This window comes from Molothrus aeneus, unplaced genomic scaffold, assembly GCF_037042795.1.
Source record: "Molothrus aeneus isolate 106 unplaced genomic scaffold, BPBGC_Maene_1.0 scaffold_36, whole genome shotgun sequence".
NCBI classification, from domain to species: domain Eukaryota; kingdom Metazoa; phylum Chordata; class Aves; order Passeriformes; family Icteridae; genus Molothrus; species Molothrus aeneus.
In genome coordinates, this window is record NW_027099027.1 from 2,268,715 (window position 1) to 2,292,364 (window position 23,650).

At 55.3% G+C, this 23,650-nt stretch overlaps 1 protein-coding gene and 1 pseudogene across 1 annotated transcript in view; one reads left to right on the plus strand and one right to left on the minus strand.

Moving 5' to 3' along the window:
- The window catches only part of LOC136570728 (uncharacterized), a 2,607,743-nt pseudogene that overhangs the window by 2,246,948 nt on the left and 337,145 nt on the right, over positions 1 to 23,650 (minus strand).
- The window catches only part of LOC136570729 (uncharacterized), a 2,347,277-nt gene that overhangs the window by 2,134,703 nt on the left and 188,924 nt on the right, over positions 1 to 23,650 (plus strand). The window contains 1 exon segment of the mRNA XM_066571173.1: positions 7,297 to 8,144. Coding sequence (XP_066427270.1) covers positions 7,297 to 8,144 — 848 coding nt within the window.

Genomic DNA, 23,650 nt, shown 5'->3' on the forward strand with positions numbered 1-23,650 from the left:
GCTCTTTCTGTGGAGAGCAGCTCAGTTAATCCGTGCCAGCTTCTTCTCCTCCTGCCCACTGTTGTCTGGGGACTGCCAACCCCCCGTCCCTGCTTGACACGTTTGGAGTGAGGCTGGGTGTGGACGTGTTCATGGAATCACAGAATCCCCAAATGGTTCAGGCTGGAAAGGATCTTAAAGCTCATCCAGTCCCACCCCCTGCCACAGGACACCTTCCAGCATCCCAGATTGCTCCAAGCCCATCCAGCCTGGCATGGAACATTTCCAGGGACGGGGCAGCCACAACATCCACACCCACAAATATTAATGAATGTTGGACTTGAGACAGCACCTAAATCCATTCCTCCTTTGTTAATCTGATCCTAAGATGCATTATGATCCAGGGGAATCAAGGAGTTCTCAATGCCTACCCTTGTATCTCCGTTCTTGGAGTCATGTCACTGAGAATTTCAGTGTTTGTTTAAAAACTTTTCTCAGATAAGGTGTGAAGCCTGAGATCACTTTCAAGACTCAAACTTTTGCTCTCAAGAAAATTAGCTTTTAAAAAATGCCGTGGTTTGAGCCAGTGTCACAGTTTCAGGGAGTTTCAGGCGAGGAGTCCACAGCCCCATCAGTGCCAAGCCTTCCCTTCTAAGAACATCTTCCCCCCCTTTTCCTCCTTTCCCACCTTAAAGAAGAAGCTGAGGAAGCTGGAGCCAGTGCTGCTGTTGCCATCACTGCTTCTGGAATTTCCTTGGCAAGTGTGGCTTTTCTGCCATTTCTGTCCCTGCTGACTTCATCCTTTCAGCCCCTCTCCTACTTCTGGAGGTCTTGGTGGGCTCCATCCTCCAAAACCTCAACTGGCCTTTTAGGAAATCTAACATTTCTTCCTGTGAGTCCTCCGTTGAAAGCTTGTGGCCATTGCACCTTTCAGCGAGGCCAAAAACCTCAATTTATATCACTTCAACTTACTTCTGACTCCCACAATTAGTTAATCTTGCATTGATGACTGCCCATTCTGAATCATGGGTCTGGTGCTGGGACATTCAGTGCATTCAGACCAAGGGGTCTCCTGACTTTCCTTAGTCTTTGGGTTTGGACTCTGTCCTGGTGCAGTTTTCATCAGATTTGGGCCAGAGGGTGCTGGACACTGGAACAGACTCTCCAGGGAATGGTCACAGCCCCTGTGAATTCAAGGAATGTTTGGACAAGGCTCTCACACCTGTGGTGGGATGTCCTGCGCAGGGCCATGAGTCAGACTCATGATCCCTGTGAGTCCCTTCCAGCTCAGGATATTCTTGGATTTGTTGGAGTCAGTCATGGATATGGACAAGACACCTCAGGGTGGATCCCTTTCTCTGCTCTCTGGTATTCTGCTCTTTCCTGGCAATCTCCAAGAAAATTGCTCTGCACTAATCTTTTTTTATCAATTGCAGCAGCTTGCTGGGTTTTCTTCTAAATCTTCCAGATGTCTTTGATCAGCCATGCAAAACACTTTTCATTTTCTCCTGAACTTTGCTTTTCTCTTGAATAAAAAGTGCAGCCAGGCTTGCTTGAGAGGTTTTCTTGAGACAGTACCACTTTCCTTTCTATCTTATGGACCGTGTTTTGCCTTTTAATTTCACCAACGTGACACCTTGGTTGGACAGGGCCAGGTGATTTCCTCATTTGGATCCAGTGGGGCTGGGATTTCCAGCCCTAAACTCCTTGGACTCTGGCACCAAAAATCGATCATAACATCACACAGCAGCTTCTCCCTTTTAAACTTTCTCTGAAATAACCAAAACAGCTCTTAAAATTCCTTTCGCTTACAGCTTACGCTGTGGCATGAGTGTCTCATGTCTCGCGACCCCTCCCGAGACCCCTCTTAGGACCCATCCGCACCCCCCAGGTCCCCCCACAGTGCCCCAGGACCCCTCCCCAGACCCCCCCAAACCCCCGGACCCCTCCCCAAAGCCCCCCCAGACCCACCCGGACCCTCCCCCGCCCCCCCCATCCCCTCTCAGGCCCCTCCCGCTCCTGTCCCGAGCCCGGGGGGTCCCGGCGGCGGCGGGGAAGGGGGGCGCCGCTTCTGGCTCCCCTCTGATTGGCTGGGACGGCGGGGGGAGGCGGGCCTTGCTGAGGGGATCCGCGCCGTGATTGGTTAGTTCAGGGACGTGCAGCGCGCTGATTGGTTGGTTCGGGGCGGGGCGCGCCGCTATTGCTGGGAGCCCGCACACGCGGTGGCGGCGCGAGATTCTGAGGGAGAGCGGAGCTGAGGTGAGGCCGGGGGCAAACTGGGGGGGTTTGGGGCGGGTCTGAGGGGAAATTGGGGATTTTTAGGGGCATCGACGGGAAACACGAGGGTGTGCGGTGGGTTTGGGGGGAATGAGGGGGTCTGAGGGGGCTTTGGTGGGTCTGAGGGGGCTTTAGGGAGCTTTGGGGGGAGGTTGAGAGCGTCTGGAGCGTTCTCAGGTGGGTTTAGGGGGAACTGAGGGGAATTGGGAGAGTCTGAGGGGATTTTGGGGGATTGCGAGAGGATCTGGGCCGTTCTGAGGTGGGTCTGGGGAATTTCGAGGAGTCTGAGGCGATTTCATGAGGTTTGGGGGGATTGAGGCGTCTGAGGGGGATTTGGGGCAGTTTGATGGATTTGGGGGCGTCTCAGGTGGGTCTGGGGTGAATTTTGGGGAGAAATGGGGTGGGTTGAGGGTCCTGTGGAGGTTTTGGGGGTCCTGGGGAGGGTTTGGGGGTCCAGAGAGGTTCTGGGCCAACACTGGGGGAGCTCTGGGGAGTTTGGCGTTCCTGGAGGGGTCCTGGGGGAGATTTGGGGGTCCCGGGGGGTCCCAGGCCCACCCTGAACCGGGGGAGGGGGGTTTCGGGGGGAGGGGGCACTGCAGGGGTTCCCCCCCCCCGTTTTTGGGGGGTCTCCCATGGTGCCCCCTCCCCAAAAAGCTCCCAGGGCCCCCTGAAGTGGCTCCTGTTCCACCGGCCGGTGCCCCCTGATCCAGGACGGCCCCACTGAGTCTGGGGGCATTTGTGGGGATTTTGGGGTTTTGAGAGGGTTTTTGGGGATTTGGGGGTGGCTTTTTTGGGCTTTGGGGGATTTTGTTTGGAGTTTGGGGGGAAGTATTGGGGTTTTTGGGAAGAATTATTGGGTTTTGTGATGGTTATGTGATTTTGGGAGGTTTTGTTGATTTGGGGGATTTTGGATTTTTGGTGTTTTGTTGGGGTTGTTGCGGCTTTTGGGGGGAGATTTATTGAAAATTTAGTGAGGTTTTTAAAATTTTGGTGAGTTCCACAGGGATGTTTGGAGATTCCCTGGGGTTTTTGAGGGTTTTCTTGTAATTTTTGGGGATTTGTGGGGTTTTAGTGGAATTTTAGGGGGCTTTGGGGCATTCCCTGGGTGTGGGGAAGGGCTGAGAGGCACCAAAATCTCCTTAAAAGCCACAAAAGTCCCAATAAAACCCACAAAATCCCAATTAAATCTCTCAAAATCCCATTAGAACACCCTAGAATCCCAATAAAAGCCCACAAAATCCTTTGAAATCCCAATAACCCCAAAATTCCTGATTAAACTCCGCAAATTCCCCAAAGATGTCCCCAAAACCAGAAAAAGCCCCACAAAATCTCCCCACGATACAAAGTAATCCTGGCAACACCAAAAAACCCCCCAAAACCCCCCCACAATCCCACCAAAAATCCCCTAAAACACAAAATCCCCAAGGAATCCCACTAAATGCCACCACAATTCCAATAAAATGCCCCAAAATCTCCTAAAAATCCCAATAAAACTCCCAGAATTTCTGAGAATCTTAAAAAATCCTAAGAAAATCCCAGTAAAAGCCCCAAAATTCAAAAAAAGCCACAAATATTTCAATAAACCCCCAAACACCCCCAGAAAAACTCCCCCTCAAAATGCCAAGAAAATCCCCCAAAATCCAAACCCCCAAAATCCACAAAACCAGCCACTCCCAGTCAATCCCAGTGTGATTCCAGTCGCTCTCAATGAGATCCCAGTGTAACCCAGCATGGACTCAGCTGCTCTCACTGGGATCCCAGTGTGATCCCAGTTGCTCCCAGCATAATTCCAGCTGTTCCCAGTTCCTCCCATGATGATCCCAGTTGCCCCAAGAATAGTCCCAGTCCCTCCCAGCAGGGTCCCAGTCGTGCCCAGTTGCCTCCAGGGTAGATTCAGTTTCCCCCAGCATCGTCCCAGTTGCTGCCAGCATGATCCCAGCTGTTCCCAGGGTGGTTCCAGTGCCCCCAGGATGGTTAGAGACACTCCCAGTATGTTTCAGTTACCTCAGAATGATCCCAGTCTTTCCCAGTTCCTCCCAGTTTCCTCTAGCATCATCCCAGTTTCCATCTGTTGCTCAAAGGGTGGCCCCAGTTGCTCCCAGGATGATCCCAGTTGCCCCAGTTGTAGTCTCAGTCCTCTCAGCATGGTTCCAGAACCTTCCAGCCGATCCCAGTTGCTCCCAGTGGGTCACATTTTCCTCCCAACATGGGCCCAGTAGCTCCCAGTAAGCCCCAGTCAGGTTCCATTCACGCCCAGTATAATCCCAGTATGAGTGTAGCCACTCCCAGTATGATCCCAGTCCCTTGCAGTCTAATCCCAGTTGCTCCCAGTCACTCCCAGTCTGATGCCAGTGCCCCCAGTGTGATCCCAGTTGCTCCCAGCATGGGCCCAGCTGTTCCCAGTGTGCTTCCATCACTCCCCTATGGTTACAGACACTCCCAGGATGGTCCCAGTTGGACCCAGTTGCCCCTGCTCTAGTCCCAGTCCCTCCCCAGATGATCCCAGTCCCTCCCAGCATGGTCCCACTCACTCCCAGTTGCTCCCAGCATGGTCCCAGTTCTCCCCGGCATGGTCCCAGTTGTTCCCAGTGTGGTTCCAGTCCCCGCAGTATGGTTCCAGACACTCCCAGTATATCCCAGTGCAGCCCAGTCCCTGGCAGTGCTGCCACTGCTGGGATCCCCCAGGCCTGTGTGCGTTCCCCCCTGGCGGATGTGCCGAGAGGAGCCCCAAGGGCTGGCAGTGGCCAGGCAGGGTCCCCAGCAAGGCCCAGTTTGGATGTGCAGCCCCCAGTTTGCCCAGTTTGCCTCTCCTTTGGCCCGGGCCGGGTTCCCCCGCCCGCAGCGGCTGGGAGCAGCCGAGAGCCCCGCGCTGCCCATGCCGACCTGTCCCGGCTCCATCGCCGCTGCTGCCGCGGGCTGCGAGGGCTGCGGGAACGGGGCACCGAGGGTGTGGCTGCTGCTGGGGGAGGAGGAGGAGGAGGGAAGGGCAGGGATGGAGGGGAGGAGGAGGCGGGTAAGGGGGGAGGAGGAGGAGAAGGAATGGAAGGGGAGCAGGAGGTGGGGATAAGACAGAGGAGGAGGGGGGATGGAAGAGGAGGAGCGGGAGGAGAAAGAGCAGGGAAGGAGGCGGGGTTAGGGGGAGGAGGAGAGGGAGGTGGAGATAGGACAGAGGAGGAGCGGGAGGAAGAGGAAGGACAAAGGCGGATCAAGGCTGAGCTGAGGGAGCCACGTGGTCTCGATCCCAGCCTGAATTCGCAGCCCCCACCTGTGGGATCATCGCCCCCCCCCCGCCCCCCCCCCCCATGGCGCAGGTGAGCGGGGAGGGGGAGCCTGGCCCGGATATCCCGGGGGTCCCTGGGTTGGGTTTTTGGGGGGATGTTTGGAGAATGAAGAAGTCCAAGGCTGAGCGGAAAAGGCCCCTCGGGGGGACATCGGGGGTGGCGGTGGCGGCTGCCGGCAGAGGCAGCCTGGAGGAGCAGAGCCCTGTGTCCCCCAGGAGGCCAAAGTGGGGAGGCCAGAGAGGGGGGAGCGCCGCCATTGGCGGGAGCCTCAAGAGCCTGGAGAGGGGCAGGGGGGACTCCTTGGAGCCGCTGCAGCGCAGAGCAGAGAATGAGGGGAGAAGGGAGCCCGGGAGCCCAAACAGCCCCGGCATCCCGAAATGGGGAGAGCCAAGAGGGGGGAGCTTTTGGCATTGCTGGCACTGCCAGCAGCCTGGGCAGGGCGGGCACCCAGGAGAAGGGGGACCCCCAATCCAAGCGTGACCCCAGCAGCTGGAACAAGGGGGAACCCCTGAACTCCAGAGGGGAGGGACCAGGGACGGGGAACCCCTGGGAGGCTTTTTCAGGGCTGAATCTTGGTGTTTGTGAGGGTTTTCTGGAGCCCAGATGGCCGGACTAGAGATGTACCTGGGCAGAGAGACCTTCAAACTCAACGTGTGTTGGCATAGATGGAACAGGAAAGCCTTATAAATATTATTGTCTGGCTTTTCATCCCAATCTTGCTTATAGTTACTATATTCTCAAAAGCTTTTGAGAATATAGAAACTATAAGCAAGATTGGAATGAAAGCAAGCTTTTAGATACCTTAGTTACTGAACAAGTGGAAAACAATGGTGTGGCCCGACTGAAGGTAATCCTCTTCTGATGAAACAATTCCCTCTGCTTGCAGACAGGTCCAAGGGTCAGAGCAGACCCTACTAGCTCAGCAGAAGGGGTCACAAGAGGAGTTTTTAGGGTTTAAAATGTAACACAGTATGGTGATGTAATGATTCTTACAGGCTGTATGTAAATGCTAAAGGATTTGTATCTTGTACTGGACTGGTTAGTGAGAAATAGAATATTTAACACAGAAGAAGATTTATTGTATTGTAACGGGAACCTTACACTCTTACACTATTCCCCTCTTACTCTCTCACCCTCTCATCCTCTCTCCCCCTCTCTTCTCTCAGGCCTGCTCCAAGCTGTGGCTGGCAGCTCCAAGCAGGGCCCTGCACCCAGGCCCTTTGCAATAAACCACAAGTTCCCTGACCTGGCTGCAGAGATCTCTCGTCTCTGTCCGTCCCGACCGTGCTACACCCAACGCTCCTACAAACGCGCTCATCCCTTGTTTTCCCCAAACCAGGATTGCCCATTGCCAACCCCTGAGAGGCTGCGAGGAAGAGGAAGATGCCCCGGGACACTGAGGCAGGTGAGGAGGAAGTCAGTGCCCCTTTCCCCTCTGTGCTGCTCCATCTCCCAGCCCAGCACGGCCCCTGGCTGTAGCACAGCCCTGGGGGGATCTCGATGCCCTTGCCTGTGGCACGGAGGCAAATCCCATGCTGTCCTTGTCCTTCCTCGCCCAGAGCAGGAGCTGAGCATGGAGAGCAGGGAGGACAAATGCCCGCGGCAGAGCCTGGTGGCAGAGGCCGTTTTGAGCGGCTCCATGGCGCAGGAAGCCAACGGGGAGGAAAAGGCCCGGAGATGCCGCACGAGGAGGGGCTGCAAACGCAGATGGCGGGGATGTGAGGGGGAAAGAGCCAGCCTGGGCCGGGAAGGCGGCCAGAGATGGAGCCAGAGCTCGGAGCTGGTGCTCCATGAGCAGCTCCATGATGGGGAGAAGCCCCACACATGCGTGGAGTGTGGGAAGAGCTTCAGGTGGAACTGCCACCTGATCAGGCACCAGAGGATCCACACTGGGGAACGGCCCTATGAGTGTGGGGAGTGTGGGAAGAGCTTCAGCCGGAGCTCCAGCCTGATTGTGCACCAGAGGTCCCACACGGGGGAGAAGCCCTATGAGTGTGGGGAATGTAGGAAGAGCTTCAGCACGAGCTCCAACCTGATCAGCCACCAGAGGATCCACACTGGGGAACGGCCCTATGAGTGTGGGGAGTGTGGGAAGAGCTTCAGCCGGAGCTCCCACCTGATCAAGCACCAGAGGACCCACACTGGGGAGAGGCCCTATGAGTGTTCCAAGTGTGGGAAGAGCTTTCAGACCAGCTCCCATCTTCTCCTGCACTATCAGAGTCACACAGAGGAGAGGCCCTTCCAATGCCCCGACTGTGGGAAGGGATTCAAGCGCAACTCTGACCTCGTCACCCACCGGGGCATCCACACAGGGGAGAGGCCCTACGAGTGTGATAAATGCAGGAAGAGGTTTCTGACCAGCTCCCATCTCCTCCAGCACTATCGGATTCACACAGAGGAGAGGCCCTTCCAATGCCCAGACTGCAGGAAGGGATTCCAGCGCAACTGCACCCTCGTCACCCACCGGCGCATCCACACAGGGGAGAGGCCCTACGAGTGTCCCCAGTGTGGGAAGAGCTTCTCCTGCAGCTCTAACTTGACCCGACACCAACGGAGGCACCGCTAAGGGAAGCCCTGCGAGTGCCCCGAGTGCGGGAAGAGCTTCGTGCGCTGCTGCAGCTCCATCCCCCACTGGAGGAGGAACTTAGGGCACAACCCTGGTCACTCACATTCCCTGTCATCCATGTTGGGAACACGCCTGGCTGCTTCTACTTTTAATTTCACCTTAATTTTCTCTCTTCTCCATCTCTTTGCCCTCCCAAAGTCCAGAGAGATGGATCTGTCCCCTCAAAACCACTCAAATCCCAGTGAAAACAGCTCAATCTTACCCCAAAAGGGCTCAAACCCACCTCAAAAGAACTCAATGCCATACCAAACTCAATTCCTCAGCCACCAGGCTGCGATGGGGGTCGGAGGAGATTGGGAGAAGTGGGATCTCAATTAGAGTGGTGGGATGGGGATTGTGTGGGGCTGGGTGTGTGGGATGTATTTGATAGCAAATAAAACTCTCAGACTTACTGGTTTCTTTCTCATTCATGTTCAGTCCGTTGCAGTTCTGTTTGCAGGGTGCCGCCTCCCAGAGTGTCCCCTCGCAGTTGCCGCCCTTGGCCTGAGCCCGCCCCTTTCCCCTCACGGTTCCCGCCCTTTCCCCGCCCCCTTTCCCCTCACGGTTCCCGCCCTTTCCCCGCCCCCTTTCCCCTCACGGTTCCCGCCCTTTCCCTGCCCCCTTTTCACGGTATCGCCCTTTCCTCGCCCCCTTTCCCTTCACGGTTCGACCTTCGGGAACGGAGGAGGAGGAGGGAGGGAGGAAGAGGCTGAGCACCCGCAGCTCAAGAGGAGAGGGAGAATGTCCTCAGAAGGAGTCGCCGCAGCCCCAGGAGCATCGCCCTCCATTTTGCAGGTGCTCGGGCAGGGGGAGTGCGGCTCAAATATCCCGGGGGGTGCCTGAGTTTGGGGTTTTTTGGGGAGGATGTTTGCAGCTGGCAGGGCTCCAAAGCTGAGCCGCAGATGGCCCTCGGGGGGATATCAGGTGGTCCCGAAGCCAGCAGTGGCTGCTCCCAGTATGAGCCCAGTTGCTCCCCCATGTGCTTCCAGTTTCCTGGGCACTCCCACTATGAGCCTGGTCACTCCCATTATGGGCCTGTGCACTCCCAGTATAATCCTGGTCATTTCCCCTGCCTCCCTGCATGATCCCAGTCACTCCCTGAAGAGGTCAGTCCCTCCCAGTCCTTCCTTATGATGATGCAATTTTCTCCCAGCATGGTCCCAGTTGCTCCCAGTTCCTCCCACTTTCATCCAGTGTGTTCCCAGTTCTACCAGTTGTCCCTAGCATAGTCCTAGGCACTCCCAGTATGATCCCAGTCTCAGCAGGGCCGCAGTCATTCCCACTTGCCCCCAGTGTGTTCCCAGTTCCCCCAGCACATTCGCAGTCTGGTCTTATTCTGCTCCCAGTCCCACAACCGTATGGTCTCAGACCCTCCCAGTCTATCCCAGTTGCCCTGAACATTCTGGCAGTCATTGCCAGGCACTCCCAGTCACCTCAGCACTTTTCATGTGCCCCCAGTTGTCTCCCAGTTGCTCTAATTACGTCCCCAGTTGTCTCCCAGCATGGGCCCAGTAGTTCCCAGTAACCCCTAATCAGGGTCCAATCACACCCAGTATAATCCCAGTATGATTGTAGCCACTCCCAGTATGATCCCAGTCCCTTGCAGTCTAATCCCAGTTGCTCCCAGTCACTCCCAGTCTGATGCCAGTGCCCCCAGTGTGATTCCAGTTGCTCCCAGCATGGGCCCAGCTGTTCCCAGTGTGCTTCCATCACTCCCCTATGGTTACAGACACTCCCAGTATGGTCCCAGTTGAACCCAGTTGCCCCTGCTCTAGTCCCAGTCACTCCCCAGATGATCCCAGTCCCTCCCAGCATGGTCCCACTCACTCCCAATTGCCCCCAGTGTGGTCCCAGTTCTCCCCAGTGTAGTAAACCCCATAAGTTTGGGAAAAGCACCATGGAGAATATGAACAATAGGAATACTGAAACAGCAAAAGAAAATTCCTGTTTTCCTGTCCTCGACCCTTAACCTATCTCTGTAACCCTATAAGGCAATGTCGTGTTAACCCCTTACCATTGGTCAAGCTTGGATCCTTTCCAACCCTATAAAAGAGGCATACTGTACCCCATTAGGGGAGAAAGAAGAAGAGCAGAGACCCTTCACGGACCTCCCCAAATAAAGCCATCTCCGTGGAACAGCCTGCGCCTTCTCCTTCTCCTCTCTCTCCGTCTGCTGCAGCCTCAAGCCCGGGGCACCACTACCTAGCAAGCAAAGCTGAAATCCTGAGAGCTTGCAATCACTATAGAGCTGATAATCACCATGCTTGCTAGATGGCAGCCCCACGGCGTTGGCATGAGCCAGCGAGCTTCGGGCACCCGGTCCCTACCCAGGGACTGAGCTCCTGAGCCCTATTGCTCTGCTTTATGATAAGGCTGATCAGAGGCTTTATTACTCCAGGTGCACCAGCATTCTCTGGTAGAACTCCATCACCGTGTTGGAGCACAGGGTCACCTGGTGGGAGAGAAGAACAGTCAATTCTCCCTTACAAAAGCTCCTTACCCACGTGTGATATCTTCCAGTTCCCGAGGGAGGATTTGGCCTTAATTCTTCTGCTGCTCCATGTGCAGAGCACAGTCTGAGAGTAACAAAAGCCTTCTGGCAATACCAGATTTGTTAAACACCCCTTGCTATCAGGGCACAGGTCAGCTACATTAAAACATTAGACTACAGCTCTATGCACCACTGCATTCAAATTAAGGGGCCAATTTCTCATCTGACTACAATGACATCCATGCAGAGGAAATCTGACTTGAACACAATGAGTTCAGCTTCACAGCAGGAAGCAGCTCACCTTGCTGTTCATTCAAATCAGCCTGGCCATTCTCTTCTTGATCATCTTCATGGTCCTCCACAGCTCCTTCAAGTCTTTGCATGTCCTCTGGAAGCGAAGCCTTCTCTGCTCCATTTCCATCCTGCGCCTTCTGGCCTCTTCTTCAGCTCTCCGGGCCGCTGCTCTCTGCTTCATGGCCGCCCTTCTGGGCCTGAGGCAGAGGAAGAAAGGCAGGACGAGCAGCTCAGCAGCAGCCCAGTAGGGCCCCTGCTGCACGGCTGCCCAGAGCAGGGGTCCCCAGGCAGGCTCGGGTGGCTCTGGGGTAGCCTGCTCCAGGCCCTCTTTGCCCAGCTCTGCATCCTCATCCCAACTGATCACCACGGGCCGTGGGAAGTGGAAGAGGAGAAGCATGAGCAGGGCAGGGACTGATTTGGACACCATGGTCAGCAGGAGGAGAGAGACAATTTGTGTTGCTTTGCACAAGAGTTGCAAACCCGTGTGTTATTAGGGAATGGCCGCTCCTGCTGTGCCAGAGCGCTCGAGCAGGGGTGAGAATCTGGTGTCAAAGTGCATTCATGTGCTCCATGTTGCATGGGACACCCGTGTGCAGGAATAGAGAACACCTTCCCTCAGATGGGATCTGCTGTGGCAAGGCCCCTCTGGTTTTCTCCTCCACACAGCAGTTTGCATGCAGAATGTGGGCAGATGTAACTTGGAGGTCCTCCTGCTCAGCCTTGGGTTCCCCTTGCAGAGCCTCAGCCCCTGCGTTCTGTCAGGGCCCCTGGGCAGGTGGGATATTCCCAGAGGAGAGGGGCCGGCTGTGTCCCCATTGCCCCTGTCCCTTATGTCCCTGTGCTCAGGAGGGCACAGAGAGGATTGGGACTCCTGCCTGCCCCGTGTCCTGTCTGCCTGCCGGGCCTGTCCCAGGGCAGCCGGGCTGTGATTGCTGTGCTGTGTCCCCCTGTCCCTGCTGTCCCTGCTGTCCCTGCTGTCATGGCCCACTGCAGGTTCCACACCTACACAGCCATGGTGGCTCCTGAGCTCTGCCGGGACCTGAGTGACAGTCTGAGTGGTGGCACTCCTGGTTTTCTTGCATTTGGCATCGCGCAGAGCAGAGGCTGGATCACAGCACCAAAGGAGCAGCTGCTGCAGGGGAGGAAAGGAGCCTCTGCATGGCCAAGGGCTGCTGTGGTGCCCCTGTGTCAGGAATTCCCCACAGCTGACACCTGAGTCCAGCATGGACACTCACAGACACAGCGTTTGTTCAGGCATTGCCTTTATTGCATCTTGGCAGGGACTGCAGCTGCCTGAGGGAAGTCACCCTCCTGAGACAGGAGGGCAGAGAGTGTAATTTAAATTAACCAATTGTGATTATAGGCATTCGTAGCGACAGTCTATATACTGTATATATGAATATTAAACAAGACACAAAATAATTATTGGATCATGAAGCTTAAGCAACATTTGCTGGTTTAGATAAAAATAAAGTATACTTCAGTTTTGGTTAACTGCAATAATTCTTGGTAAATTGGTGAATTGTAAGTTCTAGGTAATATAAGGAAAAGTGCCATTATTTAATTCCTACTTATTATTAAAATATTTATGATCTTTTACAAGAGTATTAATCTACATTATAGTAATAAAAAGTTTGGAAAATGTTGCTAAAGACAATTATTTTTAAAGAAAACATTTTCAGTATTTCAAAACTATTTAAGAATTTGAATTAATCTCCAATCATTGGCCCAATGCCTTCAAATGGTGCTTTCCTTCGAGCAGATGCAAAGGCTCTGTATGGGAAAGGGTTAAAATAGATGCAGTTACTACAGATCCCGTGAGGAGAGAGAGGGCAGAGGGGCAGGGTGTGTCAGGAGCCCGGAGCCTGTGCCCCGGCGCAGGGCTGTGCTGGGCAGCAAGTGCAGCTCTGTGCGCCGGCTGCTCACAAAGATGTGCGGCTCGCCTTGGCCGGCCCAGAGAGCATCTCCAGCAGGAAGCTTTTCTTCACACAGCCACTGCCTGTGCTCCTCCAAAAGCCTGCCCTGCCTACCTTCAGCATCCTGTTTGTATCCCTATTCATTCCAATCAGCCTGGCCATTTGCTTTTCTATTTCTTTTGTGGCCCGGCGCATTTGCTCCATGTCTTTGAATCTCTTCCTAAGGAGCCGCCTTCTCCGCTCGCTTTCCACCTTCCTCCTTCTGGCCTTTTCCTCAGCTCTCTGGGCCGCTGCTCTCTGCCTCGTGGCTGCCCTTCTGCGCCTGAGCCACCAGCCCAAAGGCAGGAGCAGCGACTGAGCAATTTGCCAGAGCTGGTGCAGGTAGCGCAAGGCAGCCAGGAGCCAGGGTCCCCAGCCGGGCTCAGCTGGCTCTGGGGGGGCCGGTTTCATCTCCTCTGCACGGGGTGCACATCCCCGTGAAATCTGTCCACCACGGAAAGTGGGAACAGGAAGATGAGCAGCACAAGCACAGCCAGGACTGCTCTGTGCGCCATGGTCTGCAGGAGGAGAGAGACAAGGCTTTCACTGGGGCTCCCAAGGGAGCTTGTGCGGGCTGAAGTGAGGCCCGGAGGCGCAGGGATGTGAGGGCAGAAGCAGAGGGCCCCGGGCAGCTGGCAGGCAGCAGGGCCTGTGCCAGTGGGCCAGCAGCAGCAGCCCCGTGCCCCGGCCAAGGCGCCGGCCCCAGGGGCTGGCCCTGGGTGCAGGGGGACAATGCAGGCCCGGGTGCGGCGCTTGTGGCCCGGCCCTGGCCCGGCCCAGCCCCGCCACGGGCGCACTCACCGCTTGCCCAGGCTGTGCTGGGCCAGCGTTACCTGCGGGGGCCTTTTCCAGCTGCCCCCATTGTGACACGCTGCCCCTGGTGTCACAGGGGCCAGAGGCATCACAGCCGGGCCAGCCCTGCCCTTGGTGCCCAGCCCAGCTCAGGGGCTCCCAGTGGGCCCAGCAATGAAAGCCCCGGCAGGCAGGCAGCAAGTGCAGCCCCTCTGGGAGGGAATGGGCCCCAGGGGCTCCCTCCACAAAGCAGGCAGAAGTCCCCACTGATAAGTTTCCAAAGGGAAAAGATTATAATCAATAATGTTGAGTAGGATACATATTATCAACTATGAAAACACCTGAGGTGCTTTTCCTAATGGGACTCGTTCTTCTGTGAATGGGGTTGGGTGATGGTTGCTCAGTTTTTCTTGCTTGACTCTTCCCTGATCCAGTCCATCCAAGACTTCTGTGAAACCTTCCCATTATCAGACAGCAGAAATAAAGAACTGCAGTGAAACCACTTCTAGTCCCCTTCAGATCAAGAAGGTGCAGGGGGATGGTTCTGGCAGAGCATTTGAGCTGCTTTGGACAGAGTCGCACTGCTGTGTTAGCAGGGACTGGCTGCTTGTGTTTTTCTTTGGATGAACAGAATCTTCCTTGTGTCCCCAGTGAGCACATGGAGCTCACACCAGCAGTGCCTCTTGCCTGTTCCCTGCCCAGCCAGACCTTCCAGCCCAGCTGAAATGCCCAGCGTGGCCTTTGAGCACAAAGGGATTGCAGAGCCAAAAGCATCTGTGTAGCCACCATGGTGTTCAGCGGCTGCTGCTCGGGGAAGGGCACTGAGAGGAGGCCACTGCTGCTCTTGTCAGAGCGCTGCTGTGCAGGGATGTCCCTCGCCCTGCTCAGTCCCACATCTGCCCATCTTTTGGCCTGGTCTGGGGTCAGGTGGATGCCATCTGCTCCCAGCAGACCCAGCTGCTCCACTGGAGATGCACAGGCATGGAATCCAAAACCTTGAGTATGCCCTGAGTAGCCAGGCATTCAGCTGTTCAGTTTGTCACGGCCCACATCAGGGGTTAGAACAAGATGGTTTTTCAGATTCCTTGTGACCCGAACCATTCCAGGATTCTAGGATTTCTCCATGACTGACTTTGGTCCCCTCAAAAGACCTCCTCTCTCCTCTCTTCCCTCCACCTGTGGAGAACACATTCTGATGCTGCTGCTGCTGTTGGGACAGGTTGGTGGATACTCTTCCTGCCATCCCATGGGTGCAAGCATGACTCCTCTCTGAAGTCTTTGTCCCTGAATCAGTGCCTTCAAATAACAGTTATCTCCCCTCCTTCCTTTTCCATTCAGCACTTGAGCAGACACAGCATTTCTCATCGTTTCCCACAGAACAGTACAGGTGCCAGTTCCCATCTTGTGGAGCCCTCTGCCATAAATCAGCCTGACAGGTTTATTCTCTACGTAATGGGAAATGATGACAAATGCAGCTGCATAATCTAGTTAGTAACTCACCATAATGACTGCTTCTGGGCTGATTTATGGGTTTTGTCAAATGTGAGCTTTCAGAACTTTAGAGGTTACATTTTTCACACTTTTTTGTTGGAATCTCAGTTTATCAGACTTCACTGCAGCATTAATCACTTGCAGTACAACCCTGGACTTCACAAATGTATCACATCAGCGTGAAAAAGGCAGAGAAAACAAGAACTGTTGTGAATTAATGAGCCGGGTAACACATGTCTCACAACAGTGATGAAACAACCTGTGTTCTTCTTCAAGCCGCAACAGAAAGTCCCAAAGTCTGGTGGTTTAATTTTTTTTTTTTTTTCACAAAACACAGGCAGCAGCAAAGAACTGAAACAACACAGCCAGGCTTGAAACCTGAAAGATCTGCAAGGCTGAGTCTATCCTAGTTAATGGTGAAATGATGTGTGAATCTGTCCTAGATGTTCAAATGAAGAAGATTGAGTCCCAGTTATAATATGGCTTCTAAGCAAAACACTGGGATTATATAGGAGAAATGCATGTGTCATGAAACAACCAAGAAATCAGAGAGACAGTTCCAAGCTCTGCTGTGAAGGTCTGGGAAATGTTCAGAGTTACCATCTATGGAGTTTGGTGCAGGATAAACTGGAAAAAAAGGCCATCATTACCCAAATTGATTTTGTTCAGGCTGGTCTGTTGGTTTTTTTTGGTTTGTTTTTTTCTTTTTTTTTTTTTTTTTTGTTTTTTTGTTTTATTTTTTTGGTTTGGTTTGGTTTGGTGGGGTTTTTTTGTTGTTTTTTTGTTTTTTTGTTTTTTTTTCGTTTTTTGTTTTTTATTGTTTGTCAGGTAACAAAAGGCCCTCATTACCCAAATTGATTTCGTTTGGGCTGGTTTGTTGGTTTTTTGGTTTGCTTTTTCTTTTTTTGTTTTTTGTTTGTTTGTTTTTTTATCCGATAATGTTTTTTAATACTCCAAGAAATATGATGAAAAGGTCAGCATGATCCATCAGACACAAGTAGGGGGGCTGGGGTAGATGCAACATGTTCCTTGCACTGGAGGGTAGACAGAGGCAAGATCTGGTTTGGGGTCAATCACACCTGGATCAGGGAGGTGGCTGAAACCTGGGCTGGCCAAAGCCTTAGAATCACAAAATATCCTGGGCTGGAAAGGACCCCCAAGGATCACCAAGTCCAACTCCTGGCCCTGCAGAGGACACCTCCCCAAGAATCCCACGCTGTGCCTTGGCATGTGCTGGTGGGCAGGAGCACACAGCTGGCCGTGGCTTTGGGTGCATGGGTAAGATGAGATGGTGAGGAGCATCCCTGCTCCCTGAGCTCCTGGAGAGCTGCAGACACTGATCACTGGTAAGGACAGCACCAGGGCCATGGCCTGGGGCTGGTGATCTGGTGTCTCCTTCCTGCTGCTGCTTTCTGCTACAGATAACAGCCTGGTACCAAGGTCTTGTTGCTGAGGTGATAAACGGCTGGTGAGATTCCCTCCCTGCTCTTGTCTGCACGAGTTCTTATGCTCAGCACCAGGAAGGATTGGGCCAGAATGGAGGCATTTGGGGTCTCAGGGCTGAGGCTGAGACAGACAGGCAGGCAGAGCAGCTCCTCCTGGCTGATGCAAACATTAGCCCTGTGCTGGCCAGGCCAGTGATCCATAGCTATGGGTCCACAGTTATGGTGGTGGTGGGTATTCACTGGGAGAAGAGGAGGTGTAAAATGAAGCTTCTGAAGCTGCTTGGCATCCTGGAAGCTGCTCAGACCCCACTTGACCACAGTGGTTGTTTGGCCAGCTGAAGTGATGGAATTCATTGGGCTGTGCAGGGACAGTTTTCTGTGCAAACATGAAGGACTTTCAGGGGGGATGAAATACGGCCTCATAGTAGAAACAGCTGGGCTGAGCACTCTTTATTCCAGCTATGAATCTTTGCTCTTAAGAGCAACAGATTCCACCTTTCATTAAACCAGAACTTGTTGTTGTTGTTGTTGTTGTTGTTGTTGTTGTCATCATTTTGAGGAACATAAATGACCTTTCTTGTTTATTTTATTAGCATTTTTAAATCTTTCTTGTTTATTTTATGAGCATTTTAAATCATCTGGTCACCCACTGCATGCATGAAACATGAGATGTTACCAAAGTGTAGCTCACTTCAGACAGGGAGTGCTGACAGTTGGCAGATCTGTACAGGTGTCCTCATCCTGTGTGCATTGGATGTTATCCCATCCAAGCAGGCAGTTTAACACAAGCAGCTATTTCACTGAGCTTAATTAACAACAGAAATAAAAACTATATATTTAGAACAAAGTTACTTTGACATCTACCATCACTCAGTGAGAGGTTTATTGTTATGGACACATAATATTGGCTTTTTGCAGAGATTAAAATGGATTTTCTATCTGTGGTGTTAAAGTAACTTTGTTATTGTCTTGGTTTGAAAAGCCAGGTGTCTGCTAAGGAAGGCAGGAGCCTTCCCTGGAATGGAAAATGTAAACCCCTCCCTCTGAATTGTTATAATTTTGAAATTAAGGAGCTTTCAGGCTAAGATATGGGAATAGGAATAACAGTTCTTTTTTAGGAAAAATTAAAAATATAAATGCAGTAGTACAAACGAAAAAAACCCCACTGACAGAGTCAGAACAGGACGTGACACCCTGTGGGTCAGGGTGCTGGCAGCAGTCCCATTCAGTGGTGGCTGCAGCCCTCCTGCAGTGCCAGGTGTGCCTCTGTTGGAGCAGGGATCCTGGAGAAGGGTGGAGTTTTCCTCTGAAGGTCCAGGGCTGCTGTAGATGGGCCTGGGAATCTTCCTTCCTCTTGGAATCCAGTTGGAAAAGGCTGATCCCCTGGGAATGCAGTGGAGAAGAAAGACAGCTGCTCCTCTGGGAATCCAGGAGGAAAAGGCTGATCCTCTGGGAATCCCGTGGAGAAGAAAGACAGCTGCTCCTCTGGCAGTCCAGGAGGAAAAGGCTGCCTACACTGTTCCAAATCTCAGATTCTATCCAGGTAGGAATGCTTGGCTCCTCCCCCTGGGCAGAGCATCTCCCAGTGGGATGATGTCATTCAATCAGCCATGCAGTGACACTCAGTGGCACATTACGAGAAGATTAATAATTAATAATTAATGGCCTATTAATGGAACACACCTCCCCACAGGGAGGATTGGTTGTGGAAGAGAGAAACTGCCCAATGAACAGAAGATAACTGCCCCACCACTGACAGATGGCAAACACAACACACACTTATCTTGCAGTCCAGGACCTGTCCCCACTGGCTGCCCCCATTCTCCAGAGTTCATGGTGTCCAGGGAGGCTGCAGCTGCCGGTGCCGGGAACAAACGAGACGGGTCTGGGTTTCAGAAAGCTCCAAAATCCATTTCTGATCCATGAAAGACAGGGCAAAGGCAGGGCCGTGGGGTTTTTATAGGGTATCCCAGGGCTGGAGTGTGGGTTTGTGTTGGATCGGCAGGAGAAATGTGGCATGCAATATGACTGATCAGCAAGTCTCGAACTTTACTGATAGTCACACATATTTATATTGGTGTTAATAAAGCTCATACATATTGCAAAGAAGAGCTCATTTTTGGTTAGTTACTTATCGGCCAATTACACCTACTTCTGCATTCTTGTGGTTATTCTGTTGAAACTATTCTTCATATTTTTGGCAAAAGAGCCTCTTCCCTATCCTGTTGTTGCATCAAGGGCATAATGTCCTTGCCTTATATGGACACTGACTGCTGACTCCTAGACTTGTCTCCTTCTTGCTTAACCAGCGGTATTATGCCGACGTGACCTTTCTCAGCTGGCCAACTGTCCACAAAGCTCTCCACAGGTTTGGGTCAGGGGAGGAGTTCTTAGCAACACAAGAAGGGTGAGATCAAATTCCTACCTCTTAGCAACAGGGGCACTCCACACAGAATGTGTCCCCAAATCCTAAATTCCCCCTCAAACACCTCTGAAATGGTGGGACTTTAGACATCTTTGATCACTTTCATTCTCTAATAACACTGATGCTGTTAGTTCCAGAGTGCCCAGGATCCGCCTGGCAAGTCAGCTCTGGCAGGAAGAAGGCGGCTGCCAGGGGGCTGCTTGTGGCCTCTGACAGCCCCATTGCTCAGGGCTTGCCAGCGCCCCAGCCCCTCAGGCCCTGCCCCAGCGCGGCCAAGCTGCCCGGCAGCAGCGCCGCAGCCCCACAGCAGCTCCAGAGCAGCCCCATGCAGAGGCACCTGGGAGCCCTCAGCAAGGCAGCCAGCAGCAGACGGGCAGGAGGGCACGGATGGCGCTTCCTGCCTGGCACAGGGCTTGTGGCCATCTCCAGGCAGCGCTCTGGCAGGGATCCCCGCAGCTCCGGCCCCTGCCCAGCCGCTCTGTGGGCAGCACAAAGGCTTCAGCAGAACCACCAAAGGCCAAGGGCCTTCTGGCCATTTCCCCTTGCCCACTGCACGCCTGGGCAGCTGGCTGAGCACAAGCACCCTTTATCCCCTCTTCCCCTAGGCCCTGCGCACCCTGGGCAGCAAAAGAAAGATCCTGGCAGTCTGTGTATTAGAACACAGTCTATATTTACATGGTAAAGGGAAAAAAAAAAAAAGAAAAGAACATCCTTGAAGTAAAAGAAAATTCCTCCTGACTCAGGTGGCCCCAGCAAAAACAGCTTCTGGGATCAGCTCTCCACAGAGCTGCGGCAGGGCAGGCAGCCGAGCCGTGACAGACGAGGCCGTGTCTTCCATGCCCTGCGCAGGTGATTTCGGAGCCACTGGAAGCTGGAGATGGGAGCCCGCTCTCCTGACTTGAGGATGCAGAGGGTTTGAATTGCCAGGCTTCCGACGGCGAGGCTGATGTCATTTGTTTTGTCTTCAAGGGCTGCAAGAGAGAGCAACAGAGCCACGGTCAGAGCCGGATGTGCGGGGAGCCGAGGAGAGCCCCCAGCAAGGGCCATGCCAGGCGGCTCTTGCCATGGCCAGGAGGGAGCAGGGAGCAAGGCGATCAGGCCGAAGCCGCGGGCCACCAATGGCCCCCGTGGCCCTGAAAGCTCAGTGTGCTCTGGCCACGGGAGCAGAGCCCTCCGCAGCCGGGGCAGGGCTTGCAGCTCCCCCCGGCAGCCCCCGCTGCCAGCCCGCTGCCCTCACTCACCAGTGCAGATCAGCTGCAGCTCTCGCTGCTGCCCCCTCAGGCGCCGCCCGGCCATGCCTGTGAACACAGAGCCTGTCACGGCGGCAGCGGCACAGCTCCCTGCCAGCGGCGCTGCCGGCACTGTGGCCACACGGGCTGCTGGCCCGGCAGGGCTCAGCCCGGCCCTTGGCGCACGCTGCCGCCCCAGGGCACGGCTGCCAGAGGGCGGCAGCAGCAATGCCCAGCCCAGGCGGGGCTCCACGGCGCCGGGCCTGGCTGGCGCTGCCGGGGCAGCAGGCGGGGCCGGGGCCGAGCTGCGGCGGGCCGGGCCGGGGAGGGGGCGCGGGCTCGTGGCTCACCCATGAAGCTGATGGCCGCCTCTCGCAGGGGCTCCTGTGGGCTCTGCAGGTAGCGCAGGGCCTGGCGCAGGTGCTCGGCCGCTCGGCTCCTGTCCTCTGCCAGCTGCAGAGAGCGGCAGGAGGGAAGGCTTGGCGCGGGCTCAGCCCCTGGGCCGGGCGTTGCCTGCGCCCAGCCCCGGCCTCCCCTGCCCGCACAGCCCTGAGGCGCGGCCAGCAGCCGCCGGCCAAGGGCTCCCGAGGGGAGGGGGCAGCGGGCCGGCTGCTGCCCGGGGAGCCGCGGTGCTGCCCCGCAGCCATGCCGGGCCGGGGTTCCACGGGCACCCGGCTCGGGCCCTCGGGAGCCTGGAGAGGAGCCCGCGCGGCCTCTGGCTGCCGCAGCGGGCAGGGGCACAGCTGCCCGGCCCGCACACTGAGCGCCACCCTCAGGGGCCTTCTCCAGCCTGATGCTGGGCCTTGCAGGCCCTCCTTACCAGGCACTCGCTGAACTTGCACAGTTGCTGCTCCTTCACCAGCTTCTTGAGATCCCTCCTCTTCATCAACTTGACCGCACAAAGCAGCGCTTCCCGAGAAGCCTGGAGAGCAGCAGGGACGCCGAGATGGCCCCACAGCCCAGGGCACGGCACCCGCATCCCCGTGCCATGGCCTGCAGGAGGCTGCGATCCAGCAGGCGCAGGGCAGGAGGCAGCCGAGCCCCCTGCCAGGGGAACAGCAGCAGCCCATGAGTCCTCACCTCTGCCACACGCTGATTCTCATCATGGCAGTGGAAGAAGAGTGCAAGCAAGCTCTGTTGCACAGAGCTTTCCAAAGGGTTTTCTCTCTCTTCCAAATACTCCATCATGTCTCGGAAGAGTTTGATGGAGAGCAGCTGGACCTGGCTATTATCCTGTAGGAAAAAAAAAAAGAAAAACTACCTCAGCATTGGCTCCTGCAGGCCCCCCTGGGCACAGGGCTGGAAATGCACAGGGCACACAGTTTCCAGGCAGCAGCCAGCGGCTGTGGCTGGGGGCACAGAGCCTTACGTGGTCAAAGAGTGGCAGGAGCGCCTCAGCCAGCTGCCGGGCAATGGGGGTTGACATCAGTATGTGTGATTTGTGCAGGAATAGAAAGCTGAGTGTGATGAGGGTCATGCCAGCTATCTCTGCATCATTGTCGCACAGTAGGTGCATGAAGCATTGGGTCAGGCTCCACATTCTTTGGGCCTGTGCGGAACACAAGTCTGTGAAAGGCCATCCTGCTGCCGCAGGGCCCAGAGGCCAAAGGCCTGTCCCGAAGCATGCGGGCAGCTGAAGCGGGAGGCAGGAGAGCTGGGAGCAGCTGCCCCAGCGCCCCAAGCCCAGGCCAGGCCAAGTGACTGCGTTCCCAGTGCAGCTTCAGCCACTGCCCCCTTCTCACCATTGAGGGATCATCAATGAGCTCCAGCAGGGCCCTGAGCGCCAGGCGACGCCTCTCCCTGCACTCGCTCTGCAGGTACCTTGAAGAGACCTTCACAGCACTGTCACCACATTCACTGGCATCCAGGCACTCGAGGAGCTGAAAGGCACAGGCCAGTGATGGGGGAGCCGGCCGGCAGGAGCCCGGAGCCGCACAGGGCTGGGCCCAGGCAGCAGCAGCAGCAGCAGCAGCAGCAGCAGCAGCAGCAGCAGCAGCAGCAGCACAGGGCGCGGGCAGCGTCCCAGGCGGCTGCGGCTCCCAGAGGGCAGAGAGCTGGGAGGCAGCTCAGCCAGGCAGCGCTGCACACCCGGCTCACCTCCACAAGGAACGCCAGGGCGGGCAGATCCCAGTGTGGCTCCTGTGTGCTGAGCAGCCAGAGGAGGTGGAGTGCAATACTGGAACCCAACCCAAGACAAGCATGGCGCATCTCCCTAGGAGGGTGAAAAAGGGACCAGGAACCTGAGCAAATCTCTCCAAGGACAGGCTGGCAGAGCCTGCTGGTCTTTCACCACCGTCCTGCAAGGGGACCTGGGCCCTTTAGGAGGTGTTTCCTCCTGTGCTCTCTCCCCTCCCAGCCTTTTCCAGTCTGCTTGGCTGTCCCTCAGTGACAAGGCCCTGTGACCCAGGGCCACGGGGACTGTGTGGGACAGCCCGGGCACAGGGCACAAATGCCGGGAGCAATGGGGAGAAGGGGAGTCTCACCTGGCCAGCAGACCCACGGCATAGTGGCGGGTGTCAGCACAGAGCAGCGTGTCCCAGCCACGCTTGCGTTCCACTGACACCACCACCTCCTTGTACTGCTTTCGGCAGAGCAGGGACTTCAGGCTCTGCACTGCAAACCTGTGTGCACAGCAAAGGCCAGGTCACCGTGGCAGCACTGGCTCCTTGGCAGGCCACGTGGCAGGGACAGGAGGACTGGCATGGAGCACCTGTTGGGGCTGGTGGCAAGGCCGTGCTCTTGCAGGCATTCCTTCCAGAAGGCATTGACCTCCTCTGGCATCTCTGCTGTGCTGAAGAACACTTGGAAGAGCAGATGCACAAATAGCTGGGGGAAATACGACGTCACTACACGTGGCACATGGGGCTCCTGGAGCATCTTCCACATCACCACGGTTGCCTGCAAGGGACAAAGCCCCCCGAGACAGTGCTCAGTGCCCAGGTGTCCCTGGGGCAGGGCCCGAGCAGGGCAGGGAGAGGCCCAGAGAGACCTTGGCAGGGGGAGCACGGGGCCAGGTGGGCTTGAGGCTGCCCCTGGGCCAGTTTTCAGGCCAGCGCCTGAGGCAGGGAGATGCAGTGGGGGAAGGAGGATGGAGAGCTGCTGGAGAGGCGGCCTTGTGGCCAGCAAAGGCCACTTGCAGAAACTCACAGCCAGGCCAAAGACACCCGTTTTGTCCCCATCGGAGGTGCACGTGCTGCGCTCTGGCCAGCTGCCCAGCACATCCAGGAGGATCAGCAGCACTGGCTCTGCAGTCCTGGACGAGCACATGATGGTCTTCCACATGGAGATGGCAGCTCTGCGGGGTTAGAGCTCTGTCTCAGGGGGGTCTCAGACACAGCACCATGGCCTGGGCATCCCTAGGGGCCCGGGCTGACCGCCGGCCCTGC